Source organism: Capra hircus, chromosome 24, assembly GCF_001704415.2.
Source record: "Capra hircus breed San Clemente chromosome 24, ASM170441v1, whole genome shotgun sequence".
NCBI lineage: Eukaryota > Metazoa > Chordata > Mammalia > Artiodactyla > Bovidae > Capra > Capra hircus.
Window position 1 is genome coordinate 48,926,836 of NC_030831.1, and position 25,203 is coordinate 48,952,038.

General features: G+C 48.2%; 1 protein-coding gene across 2 annotated transcripts in view; it reads right to left on the reverse strand.

The window, feature by feature from the left end:
- DYM (dymeclin) overlaps positions 929-25,203 on the reverse strand; it is a 392,550-nt gene continuing 368,275 nt past the window's right edge. For both annotated transcript variants that reach the window (XM_018039568.1, XM_018039567.1), the window contains exon 17: positions 929-3,207. In XM_018039568.1, the coding sequence (XP_017895057.1) occupies positions 3,058-3,207 (150 nt within the window). In that variant the 3' untranslated portion in view covers positions 929-3,057. The remainder of the gene's footprint in view (positions 3,208-25,203) is intronic.

Consider the following 25,203-nt stretch of genomic DNA (forward strand, 5'->3'; position numbering starts at 1 on the left):
AGACTAGAAGCCTGAACTCCTTGACTCCTAGAGGCGATGTTAAGACACTGGAATAGCCCTGAATTTGGTGTCAGAAAGCCTGGGGATCAGTCTCTAATATCAAGTGGCAGCTACTGAAATTCCACACACCATGCTTAGGAGGAAAGTAAGAGACCAAAGGGTTGACCTTGCAAACTCAAGTCTATTAAGTATCAGCAAGTACCACAGCTCTAATTTATGGCTCTTGGAAAGCAGTGACTCAGTTATGCAGAGAACTGAAATGCCTGAGGCACGACCCCAGCTGCACAGAACCTAAAGGACAGTATGTTGCCTAAAGAATGATATATTAAGAAATTTAGGGCCTAAAAGCACCCCCTGCCACATTCCTCTTGAGGGGGGCGGGGATGTTCCAAGGAGCTGGAGGTACACTCACAGCTGAGTGTTCCCACTGACGCTGGTCCTATGTTCTTTCCTGTCTTCTCCAGCTCCTCTCATTTCCTTCCGAAGGCGAGGACTGTGTGTACCGCGTACTTTCTGTGCTTCAGGGACCTTCTTTCCTTTCTCTGTCTTTGTCCTTGAGCTCCTCCACAGCCCCGCTTCCATCTGCACTGCTGAATGGCGGCCATTCTGTGATGCCGACCTTGCAAGGCTGTTCACAGATCCTGCGACACCAGCCTCAGTGGGTGATGGGACCAGAGCTACAGTTCTGAAGCTTGTTTGCACAGTGCCTTGAACTCTTAAGGAAAGGTGCTACTGAGAGGAGCACATTCTTTTAAAAACAAACAATATGATAGATGACACACTGCAAAAACAGCTCTGTATCTTGGGCAAAATCAGATGTGAGTTTACATGCAAACACACAATGAATGATCTTGTGTTGCCTCATTCTACATGTTTTTGCTTTGTGGAAAACCGAAAAAATTTCTAAAGCAAATTAATGCAAGCATAATTCAAGTTTATTATTTTAAATTTATTGTCACGTAATAAATCTTTCACAAAAATAAAGAAAAGCCTCTGGAGGGTTTGCAGAGCCGAGGCTGTGATGCAGTGGTGTCTGGAGCGTGTGCTTGCACGCTGCCTCTGGGGCTGCAGCCCCAGCTGAACTTTTAGGCCGGTGAGGACCTCTACCGTGTGGTTGATTAAGAGCGGGGGGCAGGGGAGGACACTGTTGGAGAATGGGGCTGTGGGGGCGCCCCGTGAGCTGGGGTGCCTGGGGAAGAGGCTGCACGGCTCCCCTGTCAAGGCTCTCTTGGGTTTGCCCTGTGGCCGAGTGCTGGGGACTCCAGTCCTCCTATCGGCAGAATTGACAGGCCTGCAGCCCAGGGACTGTCCCACGCCACTGCACGCTCCTCAGCCTCTGAGGACAGTGCTGGGGTCCTACCAGGGGCTCCTCTGTGCCACGTGACCCTTTAAAATAGTTGCGTTTTGGTTTAAAGGAAAGGAAGCAGATCAGAACGCTCAGGAAACAAATTAAAGCTATGTATCACGCTTCCATAGAGGAAATATAAAAAACTGTGGCCTGAAATGGGCATCCAGGATTTTCCCCTTTCTGACTGGGGGACTCCGCCTTCCACCTTCACACTGCCTCCCCCACAGGCCAGACTAAGCAGAAGCCCTTCACAGGCCTCACCTGCTGGTCTGAGGCCCTGTCCGTGACCTCCAGGGAAACCCCAGGGTCCCAGCCACTGGCAGAGACTCTCAGAGGCCAGAGGCTGAGGAGGCAGTGGCCAGGCCACACGTCCACCCAGCGCAGGCCCTGCCTAAGCCAGCCAGCCTCAGGGAGCTCTGGTCTCAGCCCCGTCCTGCCGAAGATGAAACCGGCCGGCCTCAGACACTGCCGAGAGGACGGGCAGCCGGGCTTCTCAAGGGGGGAGCCACACAAAGGCGCGCTGGCGTGTCACGTGTTTAACCTTCCCAGGGCTCCGTGTGAGAATCGCTGGCGATGGATCGAAGTGACTCTGGTCGCCAGCCTGGGGATAGGAGAGAAGCTGCTTGTGATATAGATTAGGCAACAGCAGGTTGAAACAGGTGCTTCCCTTGCAGAAAAGCACATAACTTTTGTGTCTTTGAGACTGAAACTAGGCCCAAAGGGGTGGCCGTGGGCCCAGAGCGTGGCTCTAAAGGCCCATCCCTTCTGTCCTCAGTGACCATTGCTCTGCCCGGGGCAACCCCGGTGGCCGCGTCCCTCAGAGGAGCTCAGGGAGCCAACTGTGGCTCACACAGGCCCCAGAAGAGTTTAAACAAAGTCAGAGACGGACAAGAAAACATGTCTTTCATCTCGTGTGGAACACCGTATTAATCAAATTGGTCTCCTTTTTCTCCTACTGGTCTGGTTGAAGAAAAAAAGACTGCTTTCAAAATGAAGCTTTTCTTTTCCTAATGATTAATACAGAGAAGATTAACTTAATTTGTGCTAGACTCCAATTTAATTCAGCTATAGCTCAGAGGCGAAATCCAAAGAAAAGCTAATCTGGGCTTCATGAGGAGGAGCCATTTCTTTCTTTGAGGGAAAGATGTGGAGGATCTAAGGCTTGTATTCAACTGCCCAGGCTTCCATCACGGGTCCTCTGAAAGGCCACTAGACACATACACGGCTTTGTTTCCTTATTAATTCCTGTCATCTTTTCAGATTGATATTTCTCAATGCTGAAACACAAACACACCACAGACACACACTCTCAAAACAAAAATCCTGAGCATGCAAAAAAGAAAAGAAAAAAAGAAGTATGCACTGATAAAGTGTTATATGCCTAAGGCATCAGGTTTCCTGGAAAAGCTCTAGATTTTTGGTTTAGAAATAAGATTGCATGTGAAATAGCTGGTTTTTACATTTATTATGGTTGTGTACCCCCCTCCCACTTTTTGCACTAGAATCTAAGCTGAGTGATCTATTGCCAACTGGCACCAATTCTCCAAACCCATGTGTGCAAGGGAAACACGCCTGTGTGATCCTCTTTAATAGAAGACACACCAGGGAATCTGTCTACCTCCGTTCCCCAGAAAGAACATAAGTAGAAGGGCTGCGGCTGGAGGGGGTCAGAGGCTGGGTGGGGTGGGGGGCGGGGAACGGGGCCGCTCTCAGTCGGAATCCATTGTGAACAGCTGGATGTCCTGTGGGTTCCAGTAGAGGCCTACTGCTGAGTTGTACACCAGGGACCAGACGTAGGGGATAAAAAACTCTTCGGGCTGCTCCTCTTCCACATATTTGAATTTCAGTTCTGGAAATTTCTGCAACAAAAACAAGATGAGTTGATCAATCTCACAGGCCTGTGCGAGAGCAGCGGGAGTTTGTACACAGTGTGTGGGGGGCACAGGGGGCCTGGGAGCCCTGGGCCACAGATCCAGCCTCCCAATGATCCCCTGGAGGCCGGGTGAATCCCCCGAGGGAAGGGCACACAAGCCCACCGGCCCTGGTCAGGGCCTGAGGCGAAGCGAGAGACGTCAGGCGGGAAAGCAGGCCCTGCCTGGGGCAGACAGTGCTCAAGTAGAGACTGTCTGTTGCGTGGCTGGAGTCCTGTTGACTGGGTCTCCTTGAGACACCTCCCCTCTCAGGGCTGAGTCACCTTGGAGGCAAGGACGTTCCCCCCCACAGCTCCTCGGCCTTCACTGTGCAGCCTGGCAGCACCGTGGGCCTGGGCGGACGTGGCGGGTGGGGGTGAGGGGGGGGCACTCCAGCCCTGTGGAGCGGGCAGCAGAGGGGAGCCTGGCTCTGCCACGCTTCCGGGTGGCCTAGCTGCACTCTGCAGTCCCGGGTAAGAAGGAAGAACACGTGCAGATTCCTGGAAGTGGCACTTTCACCGCAGCATTTCACCAGGATTGGGGCTTCTCATTTTCTAATCTTACTCCTGATCTATTATTCCAGCCAGGGCAGGGGAAGTGATGTCCCCTCACCCCTTTGGCAGCCAAGGAGCCTGGGGTCCCCAAAGGTCCCTGGTGCGGATGCTTCTCAGGCCAAGGTGACGCCAGCAGGAGTGGCTGCAGTTTGGTGACCTGTGTCCCAGGTGGGGCGGGGACAAGGGGCAAGTGTCCCAGGAGGAGGGGCAGGGCAGAAGGTCGAAGGGGAGGGCTGAGAGAGAGAAGAAGGGAGACGCACACACAGAACGCATGGCCCACGAGCGCAGGGATTCTATATTCACTGTGTTTGCGGCTGTGTCCCCTCAGAGAGTGGTCAGACACTTAACAAATGATTTGATGAATGACTCAAAGAAGCAATCAACCATATAAGGACCAATCAGGTTCCAGACACAATGGTAAATACTTTACGTATATTACAGTAGTCAATCTCTCTTACGTGAGTCACTCACTCATTATTCTATTGCTTGGATGTCTGCTCCTCTGCACACCAGGCAGTGTGCATCAGGGCCTCACCATGCATAGTCCCTGTCCTCACAGGTTACTTCTCCTGGAGCACAGGGACAAAGAAGCAGCAGCCACGGAACAATGGAGGTGAGTAAGGAAGAGTACAGTAAGTCCCCTACATATGAATGAGCTCTGTTTTGAGAACACATTTGTAAGTCCAACCAAGTTAGCTTAGGTACCCAACTGACACAACTGGCTACATGGTATTATAATGTAATAGATTTATAATACTTCTCAAACAAATAATACAGAGAAAAAAAAAACAAACCAAAAAGTAAAGGACACATTTTTAATCTTACAGTTCAGTGCCTTGAAAAGCACAGTAGTATAGCAGAGCTGGCACACAGGGGCTGACACCGAGTGACCAGGCAAGAACTACTGACTGCAGGGGGGAGAGGAGGTGGGAGATGGCAGAGCTGAAGGATCGTCAGCAACAGGAGAGAGAGGGCGAGCTGCAGTTTCACTTCTGCCTGATGTTGACTGAATGCATCTCTGAAAGTCTGCAACTTGAAGGTGTGTATGTAGAGAACTTACTATCATTTAAGAAGGGAGTCCCACTAAGGAGGGACCAGTGGCTACACAGGCCTGCGGGAGGTGGAAGGGCAGCCAGGCGAAGAGGGAAGCCAGTGCCTTCTGAGGGAACAGCAGGCAGGGAAGGCATGAGGCACTTTTTGCTGGAGGCGAGAAGAGGGACAGTGGGGGAGCCAGCCCTGGTGAGCAGGGCCCAGAGGGGAGGATGGAATAGCATGAAGAATCCTGGCCTCCGCTCGAAGAGCCTTTGAAACCTTTGAGGGGTCTCAGGAGGGGGCTTGATGGGAGAGGCTTTGTGCAGGGACCACTTGATCACAGGGTGGAGAATTAGAGGGCACTGGAGGGGACAGGGCCTGGTCCAGGTGAAGGGAAAATGAGCCTGAACTAAAATGAGTTAAAAAATTTTAAACAAAAAGTGAGGGCGTGGGGGGAGGGGTGGTGGTGGTAGGTAGTGGGTTAGGGGCTAAGAGGGGGCGGGAGTAAGCAGTTACACACATGGGGGTCCCTGGTGGCTCAGACAGCAAAGAATCTGCCTGCAATGTTGGAGACTTGGGTTTGATCCCTGCATTGGGAAGATCCCTTGATGGCTACCCACTTCAGTATTCTTGCCTGGAGAATCCCAAGGACAGAGGAGCCTGGTGGGCTAAAGTCCACGGAGTCGCAAAGAACTGGACACGACGGAGCGACTAACACTTTCACTTTTTTCACTTTCACACAGAGTTAAAGAGATTTTTCAGATAACCTGTGCAGTGATTAAGACTGAACATGTAAGTGCTGGATCCTCAGAGTTCCAGAATGATGACCCTGGGGCGGGGTTATGCAGGAAATTCTTTGTGGCAAGTAGAGTTTTGAGTTAAATTTTAGCAAAATGTATAGGAAATCACGGGAAGGAGGGTCCTCTGGTCACGGCTGTTCCCTCAACATACCACGACGGCACAGTCCCCATCTGTTACAGCTTTAATGGAAACCAACTTTATTCCATGGCTCCCAGGGCATCAGTAAATACAGTCTATACACAAATGGGATTTATAAGCAGCCCACACTTCAGCCCTACCTACCGCTATATCCACCCTCATACATTTTATCCCATACTTTGCAAAACGATTCAGGCTGAATGCAAACCCAGGCCTTTTCAGGGCATCAGTGTTTCTGAATCAGTTCTCTCCTCTCCTCAGTGCAGGCTAACGGTCTCGGTGTGTGCTGAGGGCCGTGTTGGTTCTCGTGCACAGGGACAACTTCTCCCGCTGGGCTCCGGGGGTCAGTCTGGCAGACAAACCACGAGCAGCGGGGGGTGCGGCACTTCTGGCGCTTCCTGGTCTGACTGGAATTCGGTTTGGTCCCCCGGCTTTCCGTCCTGCGGGACCCCTCCCACCCTGGGCCCACAGTCTCTGGGCGCGCCACAGATGTTCAGCAGCTGTGCAGTCTCTGGGGCCCGGGCACCCTTGATGAGCCTCCTCACGTGCTCTGCGCCGCTTCTGGCCTGGTACGGAGTTCTCAGGTATGGGGACAGGGTTCTCGGAGGTGGCAAAAGGTCTTTGTCACAGAACCAGGTGTTTTATAGGTAGCAACACAATGATCTTCTTTTCCGTGAAAAACCTGCATCTGTAGCAACAGGGTGCAGTGAGCGGCTGCCACCAACCGAGCACTCCCTGAGCACCAGGCTGGCCTAGAAGCTCCCCAGACGTGTCGTGGTCAGTCACCACGGTGTCCTGGCGAGGCCCACATGGTCAGCTCCACAGACGGAAGGTGAGGTGGGGCCTGGAGCAGCTGAGTGGCTCGTTTCAGGTTACACAGCATATGGGGAGGAGTCAGGATTGGAGCCTGGGTCTGACTCAGTGGGAAAGTTTGACAAGAGATACCACAGTCACAGATACCACAGTTAGCCTACTGCTCTGTCCCCAGATCCAATTCTCCAAGGCTCCACGGGGCCCTTTCACTATATGGATAGAACCTAACACATACACTGCTGGTCCTGAAAGAAATGACCAACCCCACAAAGATGTTAAGCATCAAGAAAGTGGGGCTTCCCTGGTGGTCCAGTGGTTAAGAATCCACCTTGCAATGCAGGGGACACCAGTTTGATCCCTGGTCCGGGAAGCTCCCCGTGCCTCGGAGCACCTAAGTCCGAGAGCCACAGCTACCGAGTCCAAGTGCAGCCACCACTGAAGCCTGCACACCCAGGGCCTGTGGTCTGCAGCAAGAGAAGCCACTGCGGTGAGAGGCCCACAGACCTCAACAGGAAACAGCCCCCGCTCCCTGAAACTAGAGAAAGCCCCACTACAGCAACGAAGGCCTAGCACAGCGCCCCCCTAAAAGAACCAAGAAAGTATGGTGGACTGTGTGTGTGAAGAAGCAATAAGCTTCACCCTCTAATAATGAGGATGCAAGTCCTAGCTCTTGGAGTGGCCTCAACTTAGAAAACCTTTCACACTGTCTTGGAGGGGAGGGAGTGGGCTGTGGGCTGAGGTGGCGGCTTGAAACCTGCCCCTCAACACAGCAATGTCTCTTTCAGCTGGAATAATAACATCCTACATTTTTAAGTGGGAATGTCACAAATACGACGCATTTCTGGTTGTCAGTGACAAAAATGACTAAAAGATGTGAAGCCTTTTCTCCATCAAGTGACTATTCAGGGGTTTTCCTACGAAGGCAGGCCTCAGGAAAGGACATAAGGCAGCTTACCCGAGACCGCTTTCTGTCCCTCCAGGGAGGGTGGGATGGAAATAGAACGAGCAAATTGCTTTCTCAAGAATTCCCTCCAATTAAGCTAAAGAAACTTAGGCAAGAGCTGCTCAGGGGATGGCACTGCGTTCATGCGCTGGCACAAATCTAGTAGCCCTCGTGGTTTGGGGGAAACTCTGACAACTCTCCCGTTAGGACGAGTCACGAGTCAGACGTTGCCTTTAGGTCACAAGCAGCCAGATCCAGGAAAAGGCCACCAGGAGAAGCATCTGGCACCCCCCAGGGCTTCCCTTTCTACTACCTGGTAGAAACGAAGCTGAAAATGCCTTGTTTTTATTTTTGCTTGAGTTTACTTCAAAATGATCCATCTCACTCTGGAGAGAGTAGTAAAGTTCTGTCACGAGCAAAGGTAGGTTTTGAAGAAGGGCCTTCTGTCTGTCTGGATCCTCACTTTTTGAAGAGCGAGCTGTATGAACAAATGCATGGTTTCCTGTCTGCGCACATCCCTGCGCTGCAGCTGTTTAACTGGACGGGAGGTGGGGCTTGGCTCTGAGGGGCGTTCAGAGCTATCGTGATGAGAAGAGAGGGGTCACCTCTAAGCTGTATTTTACATCAGTCTCCCTGGATAGCTCTGTGGCAGACGCAACAACCTCCAACAGGGGTGTGACGTCTAGCTCCGAGAGGACACGGCTGGAGAGGCTGAGGTGGCCAGGAGTGGGGACGCCAGGCCTCCTGTTAGCTCAGAGCCCACCCAGCAGGGGCGCTCTGAGGAAGGGACACACCGAGGGTGCCCAGGGGCCAGGGTCGTGGGTCACCTCACCCATGACCACCCAGTAACAAGCAGCATCTCTCAGCTCATCGGCTGGTCTCCTTCACAGCAGTTGGGGTTGAGCCTGCATATTTGTTTGTTTACTTGGGTACCATCTTCCCCTCCAGGACACAGGTCCCAGGAAGGCAGGGACCTTGCTAAGATGACAGCATCTAGCATACTGCTGACACTGAGGAAATGTCTGCTGAACAATGAATTAAATGAATGAGCGCATGGCTTCAACTCTACACATAACCCTGTGACAATACGTTTATTAACTATGTTGAATGGATAAGAAAACCGAGGCTCAAAAGGACAAATAAGACGCCAAAGAGGACAGAGCTAGGAAGCGGAGGAGTTGGAGGCCAAACAAAAGTACACCTCTCCCTTGCGCGCCCCTCAGAGTCGACAGGGACCTAGCTGCGCGTTTCTTTAAAATGTCTACATCACACACAGACGCGAGGTTTTCATGTCTCTCTAGTAATGATAAAGAACCTCAAGCATTTCTTCCGTGTTCCCAGCTGCTCAGTCACTAGCCCTCTGTGCTTGAGTGTCCTCACGGGAACGGACGGGACCGCTCTCCAGCTCTGGAGCCCAGGTGGCCCCGGGCTGCTGGGGGCCAGGAGGCGTCGGCCCTTTCCTGGCTCGGCCACTGGCAGGCTGAGCCGCATGGGGCAAGTCACAGCGTTTCTGCAGGACTCGGTTCTCTCGCCTTGTAGAAAATGAAGGGCCTTGGGCTTCTTCTGAGTCTCCTGGGTGTGGTTTTATGAGATGACCCCAGTAAGGGCTCCACTTTGGGATTCTCTGCATGCCCCCCAGGATCTTCTGGGTCCACCTGGAGAAAAGGGCTGGATGAGTTGGGTTGAGGGACAGCCCTCACGTCAAGCACTTGCGGGCTGCCACTCAGACAGGCGTTACCTGGGGGCAGGCTCAGCAGAGAGGGTCAATATTTGAAGGTTCCTGAGCTGTCCTGGGGGGTGACAACAGCTGGGTTTTAAAGGCTAAGACTCCCCAAATGCTTAACAATCAAGACACACACGAGGCTGTGGTTGGCCTGCTGAGGTCTGAGAGCTCGTGGCTAAGTGGGTTGAGGTCCCAGGCGTGGCCGCTTCCATGGAGTGTGTGCCACTGGACACAGGGCAACCCAGAGAGCAAGCAGAGACAGAGTGGCGTGGACACACTTCTGTTACTAGCAAAACCCAAACACTGCAGACAGTACATGCTCATGCCCCTCGAGTTCTAGTACCAGCTCCTCCTTCCTCAAGGGAACAAGTGGGCTGTGGGTTATTTGCTTGAAATTTTTCACCAGCACTTAAAAGGTTCAGAAAGGGGGATGAAGCATAAACAGTAAGAAAAACAGAGCATTTTCTCCAGGATTGGCTATAACAAAACAAACGTAACAAAGCACAAGGTAAAAAGTTTCCTCTTTCCTGCAATGAGCTGTTTTTAAGACAGTGTACTGGGAAGATTTTAAAAGGGCGAATAATAGGCATAAATCATAAGAATTTGGAAAACACCATTCAGTCAATCTGACTGAATGGGAGCACAGCCTCTGCATAACGAACCCTGTCCAAGGAGCACCAAATTTGACACCCTTCCCAATGTCTCCCTGTTTATCTAGTCGGAGAGAGAGCCCACCTGGGTTGAGACTGAGACAGACATTCTTAAAAATATGTGCTCCTCTAAAACAGATCTGTAGATGGTGACTGCAGCCATGAATTAAAAGACGCTTACTCCTTGGAAGGAAAGTTATGACCAACCTAGATAGCATATTCAAAAGCAGAGACATTACTTTGCCAACAAAGGTCCGTCTAGTCAAGTCTATGGTTTTTCCAGTGGTCATGTATGGATGTGAGAGTTGGACTGTGAAGAAAGCTGAGTGCCGAAGAATTGATGCTTTTGAACTGTGGTGTTGGAGAAGACTCTTGAGAGTCCCTTGGACTGCAAGGAGATCCAGACAGTCCATTCTGAAGGAGATCAGCCCTGGGATTTCTTTGGAAGGACTGATGCTGAAGCTGAAACTCCAGTACTTTGGCCACCTCATGTGAAGAGTTGACTCATTGGAAAAGACTCTGATGCTGGGAGGGACTGGGGGCAGGAGGAACAAGGGACGGCAGAAGATAAGAGGGCTGGACGGCATCACTGACTTGACGGACATGAGTTTGAGTGAACTCCGGGAGTTGGTGATGGACAGGGAGGCCTGGCGCGCTGCAGTCCATGGGATCACAAAAAGTCAGATATGACTTAGCAATTGAACAGCAACAACAATACTCTTAGAACTCTGAGAGCTAAGGAAAAGAAAGACAAAAGGCTCTATTTACACTAAAGACACTGGGGACACATTTTGTTAAGATTCAGCCCAAGAAATGTCATAGTCTGAATATCAGATCAACAGCCTAGAAAAAGTCACTCTTTGCTCCGCTCTTTTCACGCCTGTGAAGAACGCTGATGCCATCCTGCGCTGGCTCAGGGAGGCCCAGGTTCCTCACTTGAGAGCATCTTCACTCCTGACCCGGTCAGCAGGGAACAGGCCACTGGGGTCTTCCCGACTCTGAAGCCATCCTCCCCCGTCTACCTCATCTCCTTTTTTGCCTTCTAAGGCCCCCCTTACGGGCCTCAGTGAGGGACTCCTGGGTAGATGGGCTTGAGAACCCACTGAAGATCCGGGAAAGCAGAGGAGGGGGCTCTGGGGGGATGGGGGCTTTGGTGTGACAGTTACGGCAAGAAGGGGTGAGGAGAGGGTGGGGAGCTGGTCACCACAGGCCCAGGCGTTCACCCCTCTCCTTCCGAGACAGTTGTGACTCAGCTCAACAAGGAGGGAAAACCCATCTCTCAAGCTCAGGGCTTGGTCTCAATCCAAAGCTACTTACAACAATCTTGTTGTTTTGACTTTTGGAGCCAGAGGTAATGCTAGACTCTCTCGAGTTTGGCCGGAATGTTTTTTATCAGCTCCAGTGAATCAACCCACCGCAGTGGGACATCCGGATGCCCAGCCCAGAGACAAAGCAAAGGTCTGATTTGGTGGTTGAGACTCGGGTATAATAAGTAGACCAAACGCTTTAAAGACTGTCTCTGCTGTCAGCCATGTGATCTGGTAGAAACCCACAGGAAGTTCAGCGAACAGATGTAGGGCTCAACTGCAATAATTTTATTACCGCAAAAGTTCAATGGAGTTTTCCCCCTTCCACCATTTATATAGATAGCATCAGAAACTCTAGCAAGTCCCTGGCGTGGCTCCAGAAAGTTTAGTGTGCTTTAAAATCAAACAGCTAGACAGCACATTACAAAAAATTCTTTCAAAGACCGTATCAAGCCTCTGAATAGACAAGTGATGGGTGATGGCTGGCAACGAGGCAGCCCATCACTGCTGGGAGATGGGGTGGGACGGGGTGGGAGAGGTGAGTCGCTGCTAGTGGCATGCCCCGGGGCTGTGGTGGTCAGGTTCTGTGCACTTGGAAAGCAAACTGATTTCAAGATCCTGGCATAAGATATCCAGGTAGGCATTTACAGGCAATTATTTTATCGTGGGGTAAATTGGGGATGAAGAACCAGTTTCCCTACTATTCCTTCCCTGATTTAATCTCACTGTGTAATGTTGGGTCCTTCAGGAATGGGTCCTTAAACTAAACACAGGAGGTGAGCGCCAACTATATATGAAGCATTACACTTGGAGGAAAGGAAAAGGAAAAGGAGTAACTGCTGCTCCTCCAACAGCGGGGATAAGCTAGCAGGAGGAATAAGAATGGTGGGAGCATGACACAAGGTGCAAGGGCCGCGCCGCAGGCAGACCGGCCAATACCTGGCTCAGACGACCGTGGGTGGGCCTGAACGCAAGCTCTACGAGAAGCATCCATGTGATTGGTCAAGCTAAATTACAATCTGAACAAGCCTGAACCGCAGGCTCTTCTTTGTGTGATGGAATCCACTGTAAATGAATCAAACATTATTGCTTAACTGACATAAAGGAGATAAGCACTGGTCTGTAAATAAAAGCGACACTGGATGTGGAGCAGTCCTGTTTTACGCAAATTAGTTTCAAAGTGAATGAAAAACTAAATCTAAAGTATAGAAAATTAGAAAGGGTCATTTGTTTTTACTTTACTTTAATTTTATTTTTTGGGGCTTCCCTGATAGCTCAGTTGGTAAAGAATCCATCTGCAATGCAGGAGACCCGGGCTCAATTCCTGGGTCGGGAAGATCCGCTGGAGAAGGGACAGGTGACCCTCTTCAGTATTCCTGGGCTTCCCTGGTGGCTCAGGTGGTAAAGAATCCACTTGCAACGCAGGAGACCTGGGTTGGATCCCTGGGTTTGGAAGATCCCTTAGAGAAGGGAAAGGCTACCCACTCCCGTATTCTGGCCTGGAGAATTCCAGGGGGTCACAAAGAGTCAGACACGACTGAGCGACTTTCACTTCCGCCTACACCGTGTGGGGTATAGGATCGAACCCACACTCCCTGTAGGGCAAGTGTGAAGTCCTACCCACTGGACTGCCAGGGAATTCCCTAAAGGGCCATTTATTAAAAATTATAAATTAAGAGATACAAAGCTGACTTTAAGAAGTCTGTCATGAGGTGGCTCAGAATACAGTCACAATACCTTGCATGTCTAAGTGCATGCTGGCTGGCTGGGCAGTGGGCACCTTCGGGATCTCCCTGGGAAGAAGAGAGCTACAAGGTGAGCCCGCATCTAAGTTGCTCAGTCGTGTCTGACTCTGCAACTCCATGGACTGTAGCCTTCCAGGCTCCTCTGTCCATGGAATTCTCTAGGCAAGAATACTGGAGTGGGTTGCTGTTTCCTCCTCCAGCGGATCTTCCCAACCCAGGGATCAAACCTGCATCTCTTACGTCTCCTGCATTGGCAGGCGGGTTCTTTACCACTAGCGCCACCTGGGAGACCCAGGGTGAGTGGACACCTATGAATATTTTGAAAGCTCCGGCCAGAAGACCACCTCTGAGATTACAAGGGACACTAATGGCTCTGTGACTGGTGGCAAAAAAACCCCCCAAAAACTCTTAGGAAAAACAGAAAGATACAATGTAAGATTGAGCCTACACTTGTGATGAATTCTCCACCATCACACCATCAGCCAGAATCTGAAGCCTGCTGGAGTCTGAAGACAGACTCTCTCTCACAGGTCCAGGTTAAAGGGGGTCATGAAATGGGGATGTCTTCCGTTTGAAATTTCTCTCTCTTTTCGGGAGAAGGGGCACTGGTAGGGCAGCCTGCAGGAGCAGGAGGGAAGAACAGGCTCTCCCTGAGACAGGCTGTGACAAGTGGGGACTGACCTATAGGGGTTGGGTTGGGGGCAGGGAGGAAGCTGGCATTGCTCGTGGTGAGACCTTGTGGGCAAACACTGAGGCCGATGACACACTTGCAGGCCTGGCAAGTTGTAGGGCCCAGACACAGGCTCCAAGGCCAGCAGCTGGGGATGCTGCTGGAAAGAAGGGATGAAGACAGAGAGGGGCCTCAAGGGCTGGGATAATATATCTATTCATTCAGTGAGCCTAGAATTGAGAGAAGAGGCATGTTGGGGATAGATATTTCTAATTTAAACACAATTAGCTCTGAGATGGCAGTTGAAGTTGCCAAGGGTGTAAACTCCTCAAGAAGACTGAGCAGCAGCACTGAGTACTGACCGAGTATTGATTGAGTACTGTAGTATCCAAAAACCTGTTCTAAATGCAAATTATTTTGAATACAGCAGACCGGGAGGAGGAGAATGTTTTGATTCCATGGTGGGAGATGAAGGGCAAAAGTTAAGAATTTACTGGCATACTTCTTGGCTGAAAGCCAGCCCAGAGGGGGAGCCACAGATGACTGGAAAAGTGTATTCTTCCTGCAGTGGGCTCCTTATTTTGGACAGGACTCAGACACCTAGGGCTTCCCTCATAGCTCAGTTGGTAAAGAATCTGCCTGCAATACAGGAAACCCTGGTTTGATTCCTAGGTTGGGAAAATCCACTCGAGAAGGGACAGGCTACCCACACCAGTATTCTTGGGCTTCCCTTGTGGCTCAGCTAGAAAAAAATCCACATGCAATGAGGAAGATCTGGGTTCAATCCCTGGGTTGGGAAGATCCCCTGGAGAAGGGAATGGCTACCCACTCCAGTATTCTGGCCTGGAGAATTCCATGGACTGTAATAGTCCATGGGGTCGCAAAGAGTCAGACACAACTGAGCGACTTTCACTTTCACTTTCAGATACCTGGTTAAGAGACTGAGATCCCAGGAAAAAAAAATGCATTACTAGGAAATAAAAGTCCAAGTAGAATAAAAGCTCCATGAGGGCAGGGATTCCCCCTCCTCCCCCCGCTACTGATGCATCCACCAGTGTTTAGAAGATTGCCACGGACTTGAGAGATATTTGCTGAGTGAATGAATAAACGAATGAATGAAGAGGTAAAAATTGCTGTTTGTAAAAAACTCAGAGTTATTGGCAGGGCGGGAGTGGGGTGTGCTGGGTGGGTGGTGGATTTCCCTGGTAGCTCAGCTGGGAAAGAATCCGCCTGCAATGCAGAAGAACCTGGTTTGATCCCTGGGTTGGGAAGTTCCCCTGGAGAAGGGATAGGCTACTGATTCCAGTATTCTTGGGCTTCCCTGTTGGCTCAGATGGTAAAGAATTCGCCTGCAATATAGGAGACATGGGTTCGATCCTTGGGTTTGAAAGATCCCCTGGAGGAGGGCATGGCAACCCACTCCAGTATCCTTGGCTGGAGAATTCCCATGGACAGAGGAGCCTGGTGGGCTACAGTCCATGAGGTTGCAAAGAGTTGGTATGACCAAGCGGGTAAGCATTTTGGGGAGGTGGGGGACACGAGGGGAAAACTGAGTCCTGTACACTGGATGAGTCAGTGGAATAACTGCCCAAATTTATTTGGGACAAAATGAGCCAAATCAATTTGAGATGCAAATGAACTGACTTAACTGGGATTTGGGGGCAATACTTACAAACTCAATAAATTAACTTACTTCTCAAACTACCTCTTCTCCTTGCTTACCACCATCCTACCACTGTCATAATCTGGCTTACCTAGGAAACTGGATCCTGGATAATGGATGACATTAATATAGATAGTCACAGTCATATTTTATATTTCAATATATACTTAATTATGGAAAATGAATGAGTTCATCAAAATGTACTAGTCATGAACCGACACATAATATGTGAATGGAGAAACGTTCATTTTTAATGAGTCCTTTACTTTTTCCTTTTGTCAACACTATAATATGGTTTTTAAAATGGGGTAAGTTAAGGCCTTAAAATGTAAACAGTAAGTCCTGATTAGTGTGTCTGTGATAATATTTCTTTATACTGTTTTTTTTTTCAGATTAATATGTGAATTAAGAGAGAGTGGGAGAGAGAGATTTTGGAGAAAGATTCTGAATCTTGTTTAGACAAATTCTGGCAAAGCAAGGGATCTTTGCTATGTCTGAAATGTCCGTGCTGGGAGATACATGTGGGTGACACGTGGTGGCTGTGGGGACAAAGACACAGAAGACGCTCTGCTGGCATTCCCCAGACAGACTGTGGTGCCTCTGATTGAAAGAGAGTCTCTGTGATTATATTAGGCAAGAAGACACTCTTTACCACAGTATGTCAGAGATATCTGGAAAGAGAATTCCAACTAAGATGAACGCAGAGGTAAGAAGTTGTCTTTAATTTCTTAAGAGTTATCTCCTTTGAACATTCTTAGGATTTAAGTTATAAGCAAATGTGACAGTTTTTCAAGCCTTCTTAAAAAGCCTTGCCTGAATTATTTCTTAGCAGGAAGTTAAAACAAGGCTCTGATGATCAATATCCCTATGCATCCACCATATAGCAGAATTTTCCCCTCTGCTTATGGAAAGAATAATCTATTCACAGTGTTCTATGAAAAGCCTGTGGTTGCTAAACCAATTATGCTTTCTTCAATCTACTTGGAGAAAATTCCACTTAAATGCCCTGATTCTAAAGGAAGGCCAGCATTTCACAGCCTAAGTTCAGCCTCAGTGCTCCCTATGGCTCTCTTTCCCAGGGACGCAAGCATGATCCATCAACAGACGAACCACATCTGTGACTTCCTGTCAGATGCTAAGTCCTGGACCCGTGGTTACTCCAACATTCGTGATCAATGAATTAAAAGCACAAAATGAGGTTGGTTTCCTTCTCCACAATCATGAGGACTAATAAAGGGAATGAGGAAACTGAGAGGAAAGGGAACAGAAGCAGAACGCTCCAGAAGATTCCTAATAATCCTGTTTGTTGTTAGGAAGTGAGTCTGCCTTAGATTCCACTCAGTCATGGTTATGTCACTGTGAGACAGAGCTATCTAGAAAATGGGCACCCCAGCTTCAGCTAGACAGGCCTAGGTCACCTAGAAAAATCTGTATTACTTTCCTGGACCATTACACTATGGGATCCTGGAATCACAGAATGTTAGCACTTGAAGAGACTCTCAATATTAAAAAGAAGGTACAAAAATGTACAAATAAAACCATAAAAATCCTTAACAGTTATATAAGGTCTACCAGTTAACTGGAATTCATATTAAATGACTATACATTGATTTCCTCAAGAAACTGTTCTAATACAGGGAACATACTCATTATCTTAGTCCAAAACTCCCTTAGACTTGGGCTTGTTCCCTTTGGGGAAGCCATTGACACTGCCTCAAAATTTAAAAAAAAAATGCTATTGATGAAATAGTTGTGTTTTTATCCCCCTGAAGCCAGTAAACATATTATCAAATGATTCAAAAGTTTGACTTGGTATGATGCATCACATTGTAAGGGGGTTCCCTGGTGGCCCAGATAGTAAAGAATCTGCCTGCAACATACGAGACGCAGGTTCAATCTCTGAGTTGGGAAGATCCCCCGGAGAAGGGAATGGCAACCCTCTTCAGTATCCTTGCCTGGAGAATCCCATGGTCAGAGGGGTCTGGCAGGCTACAGTCCATGGGGTCACAAAGATTGAGACACGACTGAGCAACTAAGGACATACACACACACCACACTAAGATATCGTCTCACTATGTAAAACAGCTCTCAGTTGTGAGACACTCAATTCACTGAAAACCCTAAGATAGAGGAGATAAGCAATGAATGCATCAGAATGAACTGACCGAAGCAGTTTGTTTAATTTTTCCCAAGGAAAACATGAACAGGAAGAAGCAAAGACAGAGCAAAGTGGGTGGTGGGGTATGTCTGTGAAGGGCGGTGGGTGGTGGTGGTGGGATGAGAGAGGCACTGGCACAGGAGCTATGTGATTTGACCACTAGGACCAAAACTAAGAAGGGGAACCTGTCCCACTGTACACTAAACTATAAAGCTGAAGTAACTGAGTGGTGTACTAGCCCCCCTCTAATGTGGACCACCACAGATGTATATGATTTAGCACTTATACCTGCTATGTTATAATTACAGAAGAATTAACCAAAAAGCTGTATAAAATAGGTATTTTATGTATCTAGGGAATATATCCCTACACATCTAGGGAATACAGGCTGCATTTTATTTTACAGTGAAAAAAATGTGCTTGAGATTTAAACTTCCAAAAGTTTTGCAAGTTAAAGATGTATATATTTCAAAATACGCACAACTACATGAAAGAACCAGAGGTTCCCTAACTTAGCAGACTTGTTCCTCTTCTCTTCTCATTCCATCTTAATCAACTAATCAATCTGTTAGGTGGAAAACTTTATGGAGAACGGCAAGTATAAAGCAAAGCTCAGATGGTCAAAGAGCTGAAAATCTAGCACAGAGACAAACCGTAAATGCACAAACGAAACATGTAAATGTCCATCTCATTGTTAAATACCAAGAGCAGCGATACAGGCCGTGAACCACTGAAAAGTTTCCAGCAGGAGGAGATGAATACATCTGTTGTGTCTGGGACAGTCCCCTTGGAGGCAGGGGGAGCTGGGCTGTTAAGGTAGAGAAGGGGTGAGGAGACCACCACTTTAGGCAGGGACAGGCAAGGCAGCAATGAAGAGTGGGCTCAGAGGCCGGGGGCAGAGAGCACGGGGCTGGGCTCAGAGTCTGAACTGTACTCATTTTTCCTGGACTCTTCAGGCATCAGGGAGAGGGCTATGCAGCAGGTGAGGGGTGAAGTTTATTCAGGTGACTGGGTGGTAGAGATGGTGGTGCTGACGGTGACACTTATGTGTGTGTGTGTGAGTGTGTGAGAGTGAGAGACATTCCCCTCAACAAACTACACCCATTTCCTCCCCCCACCCAAGTTAGAGAAATGAGATCTACTGACCAGTAGCATTGGTATCACCTGTTAGAAAATCAAATTCTTGGTTCCCAGATATTCTGTGATTCAGGAAGGCAGAAGGGAAAGAATGAGCTGAGAAGAAAGAATTTCCATTCTGGAGGAGCCATATGAAGGAGCACAGGTTCTCAAGAATCGGGAAGAAGGATAGTGCAGGATGGCAAAGGGTATCCTCCAACAGGGGAGTTAGGACAGACACCACGTATGGCTCCCTCAACTGGCACGTGGGGATACCGAGGCCTTTAATAACAACCATTTATTTCATTATACAACAAAAGTCCACACAGTTGAAGCTATGGTTTTTCCAGTAGTCATGTACAGATGTGACAGTTGGACCATAAAGAAGGGTGAGCACCAAAGAACTGATGCTTTCAAATTGTGGTGCTAGAGATGACTCTTGAGAGTTCCTTGAACAGCAAGGAGATCGAACCAGTCAATCCTAAAGGAAATCAATCCTGAATTGGAAGGACTGATGCTGAAGTTCAAGCTCCAATACTTTGGCCACCCGATGTGAAGAGCCGACTCACTGGAAAAGACCCTGATGCTGGGAACGATTGAGGGCAGGAAGACAAGGGGACAACAGAGGATGAGATGATTGGATGGCATCATCGACCTACTGGACATGAATATGAGCAAACTTCGGGAGATAGTGAAGGACAGGGAAGCCTGGCATACTGCAGTCCATGGGGTCACAAAGAGTCGGACACAACTTAGCGACTGAACAACAACAATTTCAGATGGCAAGGCTAAAATGTGGCAGAGACCTAACAAGAAATAAGTATTTGGGGCCACTGGGTAGGCTGGCCCTAAGACACGGACAGAAGCTGGGAACCATCTCCGTGGAGTCTGAAAACAAAGTGAAGGTAATAAGAGAGAAAAAAAGGGAAAGGATGGCGGAAAAAAAAACCAAAACAGTGCTTCAAGATGATCTAATCTTCCATTGACAAAAGCCTGTTCTTTGCCATTCATGGAGCCTGCTTTTACCCTTTCCTATACCAAAATACATAAGTTTTAAGTTTCTTGTCTTAGTGTGTTAGAAGTTTAAAAATCAGCCCTCCATATTCAAAATGGAGTGTGGTGCAGGCTTCAGGGCAGGCTGGAAATTTAACTGCACTGTATACCAGCTAAGTTCACATGATTTTAATTTTTTCCCATAATTTTCTTAAGAAAGGAATGTTTTACCATTTTATGAATAAGCAATACCACTGCAGGCAAATTTTTTAAAACATATGCTCAGAGGTGGCAAAGCAGTGGTACTAGCCAACCTGACTGGGAGGCCCAGAAAAGAGTGACTCTACATGCTCTGAAGGGGGCTCATCGCGGAGCCCAGGCCTGGCACTGACACAGCTCACATCCTGGGTCAAAGCCTCACACCTACCCTACTACCTTCGTACAGTCTTAAAAAGGGGTATTTCATAAACTGGAAACATCACATAAAAAGGGCTGCCCTTGGACTTCCCTGGTGGTATGGTGGATAAGAATCCGTCTGCCCATGCAGGAGACACGGGTTCGATCCCTGATCCAGAAAGATTCCACATGCTGTGGAGCAACTAAGCCTGTGGGCCACCACTATTGAACCTGCGCTCTCGAGCCCATGGGCCAGAACAACTGAAGCCGGAGTGCCCTAGAGCCCGTGCTGTGCAACAGGAGAGGCCACTGCAACGAGAAGCCCGAGCGCAGCAAGACGACCCGGTGCAGCCAAAAAAAAAAGGACTGCCCTTTGCACATGGAGGCAGTAGTCCCAGCCCCTCAGACTCATTAACGCAGATCCTTTCATATGTGCATTCTTCTCTGATTCGGCCACATACTTGCACCTGATTCCTCTCAGGGACGTGGGTGTAGGATTCGAAAGGGACCGGCTTCAAATTCTTACCGGCTTGTGGCTCCAGAACAGTGAGGTGGCCCAGGTGGTGATGAGTGACCCTCGTGAAACATTCTAACCTACAGCTTTATCAGCAATCAACACCAGATCCTTTCCTGCACACTTCAAAGAAGCTGGAACTTCTGCCCTTGCCTGGGCATTCACACTTCTGTCCACCACTGAATGACACTAATTTTTTTTTAACCTCAAAAGGATGCAGCCTTTTCTGGAACACCTCTGATTTCCAAGTCTCACTCTCAAGTTCTTGAGAGTGAGGGCAGTTCCTGAGAGGCAGGTATTCCTGAAACTCAGGACAAAAGACAAATCATAAATCACTTATTAGTCCAAAACACTTTGCTAAAGATGCTGCAGCCATATTTTAAGCCCCATTACGTACAAAGCAACCTGAATAAAAGATTTGAATGTGCTCTGAGCTGAATGGAAATTCTAAAATTGAGGAGAAGCAGCTAAATAATCTGCAAGTCTTAAATAGGAGGATATACACCCAGAGGGGCACAGACCTGGGGAACAGTGGTCGGAAAGAGCTAAGCAAGGAGGCTGGGAGGTGCTGCTGCCTGTGTTCTGGGCAGCAGTGACTCCATGTGCTGCGGGGATGGGCTGGGGTGGGACAAATGCAAGTATCAACTGAGGGGCCGGAGCCCTGTGCCCTCTGTCATTCACAGCCTGGAAGCCGAGGCTGGACCAGGCAGGGCACTGGACTCCTGTCCCTTTTAATTCCCCAGCTTAGACAGGCTGGAGGTTGTAAAAGGCAGGCAGTTGGTACTTTTATGCTCCTCATGGCAATGGTCATATGTACCAATTACATGAGACTGAAATAAACACCATGGTAAGGAGGCATAACCTTTGAAGACTAATATGTATCTTTCCTATCTAGGCTCTGAATGGCGTAATGGAGCGAAAATTCAGGATATCTGAATTTTAGACTTGGTTCTGACACTAATAAACTTGGACAAATAACGTGACTCCTTTGACACTTAGTGACCTCATCTGTAAACCATTACTGCTGATGAGGCCTGCTCTGCCGGCGGTGAGGGGCCGACGCGGAAGGCTGGCTGTGAGGTTTAAGTGACTCACGTGGGGCCGGGGGCACAGCGAGGGCTGGGCAGGGCTGCTGGCTGACCCCGGCCTTGTCCATGGAAGCAGTGCCCCAGAAGGGCCCTAAACGAGCCCATCTCCTGCCCTGGGACAGGTACAGTCAAAGGAAAACTGGGAATAGCGGGACCCCTGCCTTTTCTGTTTTGGTTGGTTGGTCTATTTATTTATTTTTCAAAGCAATGCCACAGAAGGCAAGTAAAACATTTGTAGGTGAAGTATTTGAAGATCTATGGTCATTTCCAAAACCTGACAGTAGTTTAACAGGAAGCAGTCTTACGTTTTACAATACAGGCTCTGATTAATCCAAATTTACATATTTCAATAAAGCAACATGCATTGCTTATCTCTTAATTTGCTTTCAGGGACTAACCACCGATAACTCAGTTTGCTATACACTGCAAGCATGTTAACTAACATTGGAATTTACCTTGAAAGTATTCAGAAATGTTTTGAAGGATATTTCTAAGAGAAATTCTAAATTTAAACAATCAACATATTTTAGAGCAATACTTAAATGATAAAATACTTTTTTTATACTTAGAGAAAAGGACATAGTTTATTTAGAGAAAAGACTATTGAACATTTGCTTCATTTTTTAAAAAATAAAAATTTGGGACAATAAGGTGAAACTATAAATTTCCCCTAAAAGAGAACTATTGTATATTTAGCATGAAAGGGATGACATCTGAGTTCTGGGGCTTTTAAAATACTGCTTTACTTTCTTAAGGAAGAGAGAATATTGTGCTTACTGCAAGAGTAATTTACATTGTTGATACATCTTCCACAGTTTCTCCATCCTAGTGAACATACAAAAAACTTTCTGATGAAGAAGGATGTTAAGATAAAACTTCTGATTAAATCCCTCTTGTAAGGTGACCTGTTAACCCATGCATCCTTCCTTCCTTTGTATTAATATTTACATTTTAATTATAACCACTGATGATTTAACAAATATGGTATTTTAACACAATGGCAGATACAAAAATAATGGTCTCCTCTGCCATCTGGCTGATGGGTCTTCATCGTTTGTTGTGACTATACCAAGAGCCCAACCAACTGGCTGACTCCTGGCCGTTTTTCTGGCTGTTCTGGTGGTCAGGGTTGCAGCAGGGCAAAGCGAGGCACAGACGGCAGCCCTAGAGCTGCTGTGAGGGCTGGGCCAGCAGCCCAAGCTGAAGGCTTACTCGGTACCATCGAAAGCCCAACATCTCCCCCAACATTTTATTAGCGATGCCCACACGCAGCCATGAAATTAAAAGACGCTTGCTCCTTGGAAGAAAAGCTATGACAAACCTAGACAGTGTATTTAAAAGCAAAGATATCACTTTGCTGACAAAGGTCCATCTACTCAAAGCTATGGTTTTTCCAGTAGTCATGGACGGGTGTGAGAGTTGGACCATAAAGAAGGCTGAGCATAGAAGAACAGATACTTTCAAAATGTGGTGCTGGAGAAGACTCTTGAGAGTCCCTTCGACTGCAGAGAGATCAAATCAGTCAATCCTAAAGGAAGTCAACCCTGAAAATTCATTGGAAGGGCCGGTGCTCAAGCTGAAGCTTCAATACTTTGGCCACCTGATGTGAAGAGCCAACTCTTTGGAAAAGACCCCGATGCTGTCAAAGACGCAGGGCAGGAGCAGAAGGGGGTGACAGAGGATGAGATGGTTGGATCACATCACCAACTCAATGGACATGAGTTTGAGCAAACTTCAGGAGATAGTGGAGGATAAAGAAGCTGGCCAGTCCATAGTGTCATAAAGAACTGGGCATGACTTAGCAATGAACAACGAACAACAACATGCACAAAAGTGGAGAGAAGAGTGTGCCCTTCCACCACGGGCATCATGGTCAACTGATGGTCGTTTTTGTTTCAGCTATTTCCAACTTCCTTCCTCTGAATTATTTTGGCATCAATCCTACAATTTTATCCCCAAATATTAACCTACATATTATCAAACAGGTAAAAATTTCTTGCTCTACTTTTAAGATAACTCATTAAAATTAAGTTACAGAGTGATCCTTTGTACCATAAAAGTATTTGACAAAAAATATGTCATATGGCCTCTAAGTAATCATAACAGTTACTTGGAGAGTTAAGACGAGTGCAAATGAAAAAAAAAAAAAAAAAAGGGAGTTCATCAAAAAGCAATTCTCCACTGTAATCTATTGTTTAGAAGAAGCAATGTACTAATTACCAGTCCTGATTTAGATGGATTCTAGGATGTGCACGAACAATCCAAGTGACCTCCTAGCTCCGTCTGCTTCCTCTCCTTTATACAAACCATCAGCCTCTGCCAAAACGACTCTCTGAGGTCCTCTGCAAACCCCAGGTGATTCCCTGCTCCTTGAGGCTCTGTTTCTGAGACTGCTCTTCAGAGCTTAGATGTCCTCCCCACCACTTTATCGCTTCCAACACAACAGGCTCAAACGCTTCCCACTCTCCTGAATGTCCTTCAAGGCCCCTCCAGTGCTAGGTGCCTGCTGGCCCACCCACAGGCATCCGTCTGTACACTTCCCACAAGACGCCTGGACTGGACAGAGGTTTGCATATGGCTTATGTTTTGAACGCAGACTTTGCTGAGTGAGGAACGTGCCCTCCCCTGTCAGGAGCTACGGTGGCTTAGGAAAGACGCAGACCCTGCGGATGAGAGCAGGTGGGGAGGCTGGGATGTGATGGTGGACCTGAGTGGTCCTGAAGGAGGTGGTGAGGTGGGGCAGCATTTCAGCACAGGGAATTATTTGGAGGCCTGGCCAAACAAGAAAAAGGTCTCAGCCCTCCAAAGAGCACAAGAGGGCCACAGGTGCAACGGTGAGTTCCGGTCAAGGGGGATGTCCTTGGCGGTCTGGTGGTTAGGACTCGTCATGTCCACTGCAGGGGGTGTCAGTTTGAACCCTGGTCAGTGAACTAGGATCCTGCAAACTTTGCGCCCACCTCTCCCCTCACCCCCGAATCTGGTCCTGGTTCTCTGTGGCTTAAAGAAAAAAACCTTTGATGACTTACCAGTGAGAACTACTGTCATAGAAAACACCAAAAAGAAAAGACAGAGCCTGCACCAAGGTGTTTACAACCTACATCTGGAGATAAAACATTTATAAAAATAAGTATAAGACAAGGCAGAAGTGATAAGTATCGTGTAGGTGTACAAATGAGCATAACGTAAGGAAGTTCACGGAAGAGAGTCATCACTTTAAATGGAGGCATCAAGGGAGGCTTCAAAGAGGAGGTGGCAACTGAGTGGTCTGTAAACGATGGGTAGAAGTTGGGCATGCAAAGATAGGAAGAAAGGCATTATGGACAGAGGGGGAGACATAAGAAAAGACACGGAGGCAGAAAAGCACAAGGGTGCCCAAGGACCAGCCCAAGTTCAAGCTGTTGAGAAAATGGGGACTAAAATGGGGAGTGATGTGAAACAGAGCTGAAGGGCCGGTTTACAGATCCTTACTGAGCCCGACTCTAGACTCTGGTCTGTGCAAAAGCCACTATGTGTGTTTGAGCAGAGCAGTGGTCGGACTGGAATGCTGCTGTGGAGGATTACCTAGGAAGCAATGGGATCCATTTGATTGAGAAGGGCAGGAAGCAAGCCCCCAGAAGAGAAGGAGCTGGGCGACTAGATCA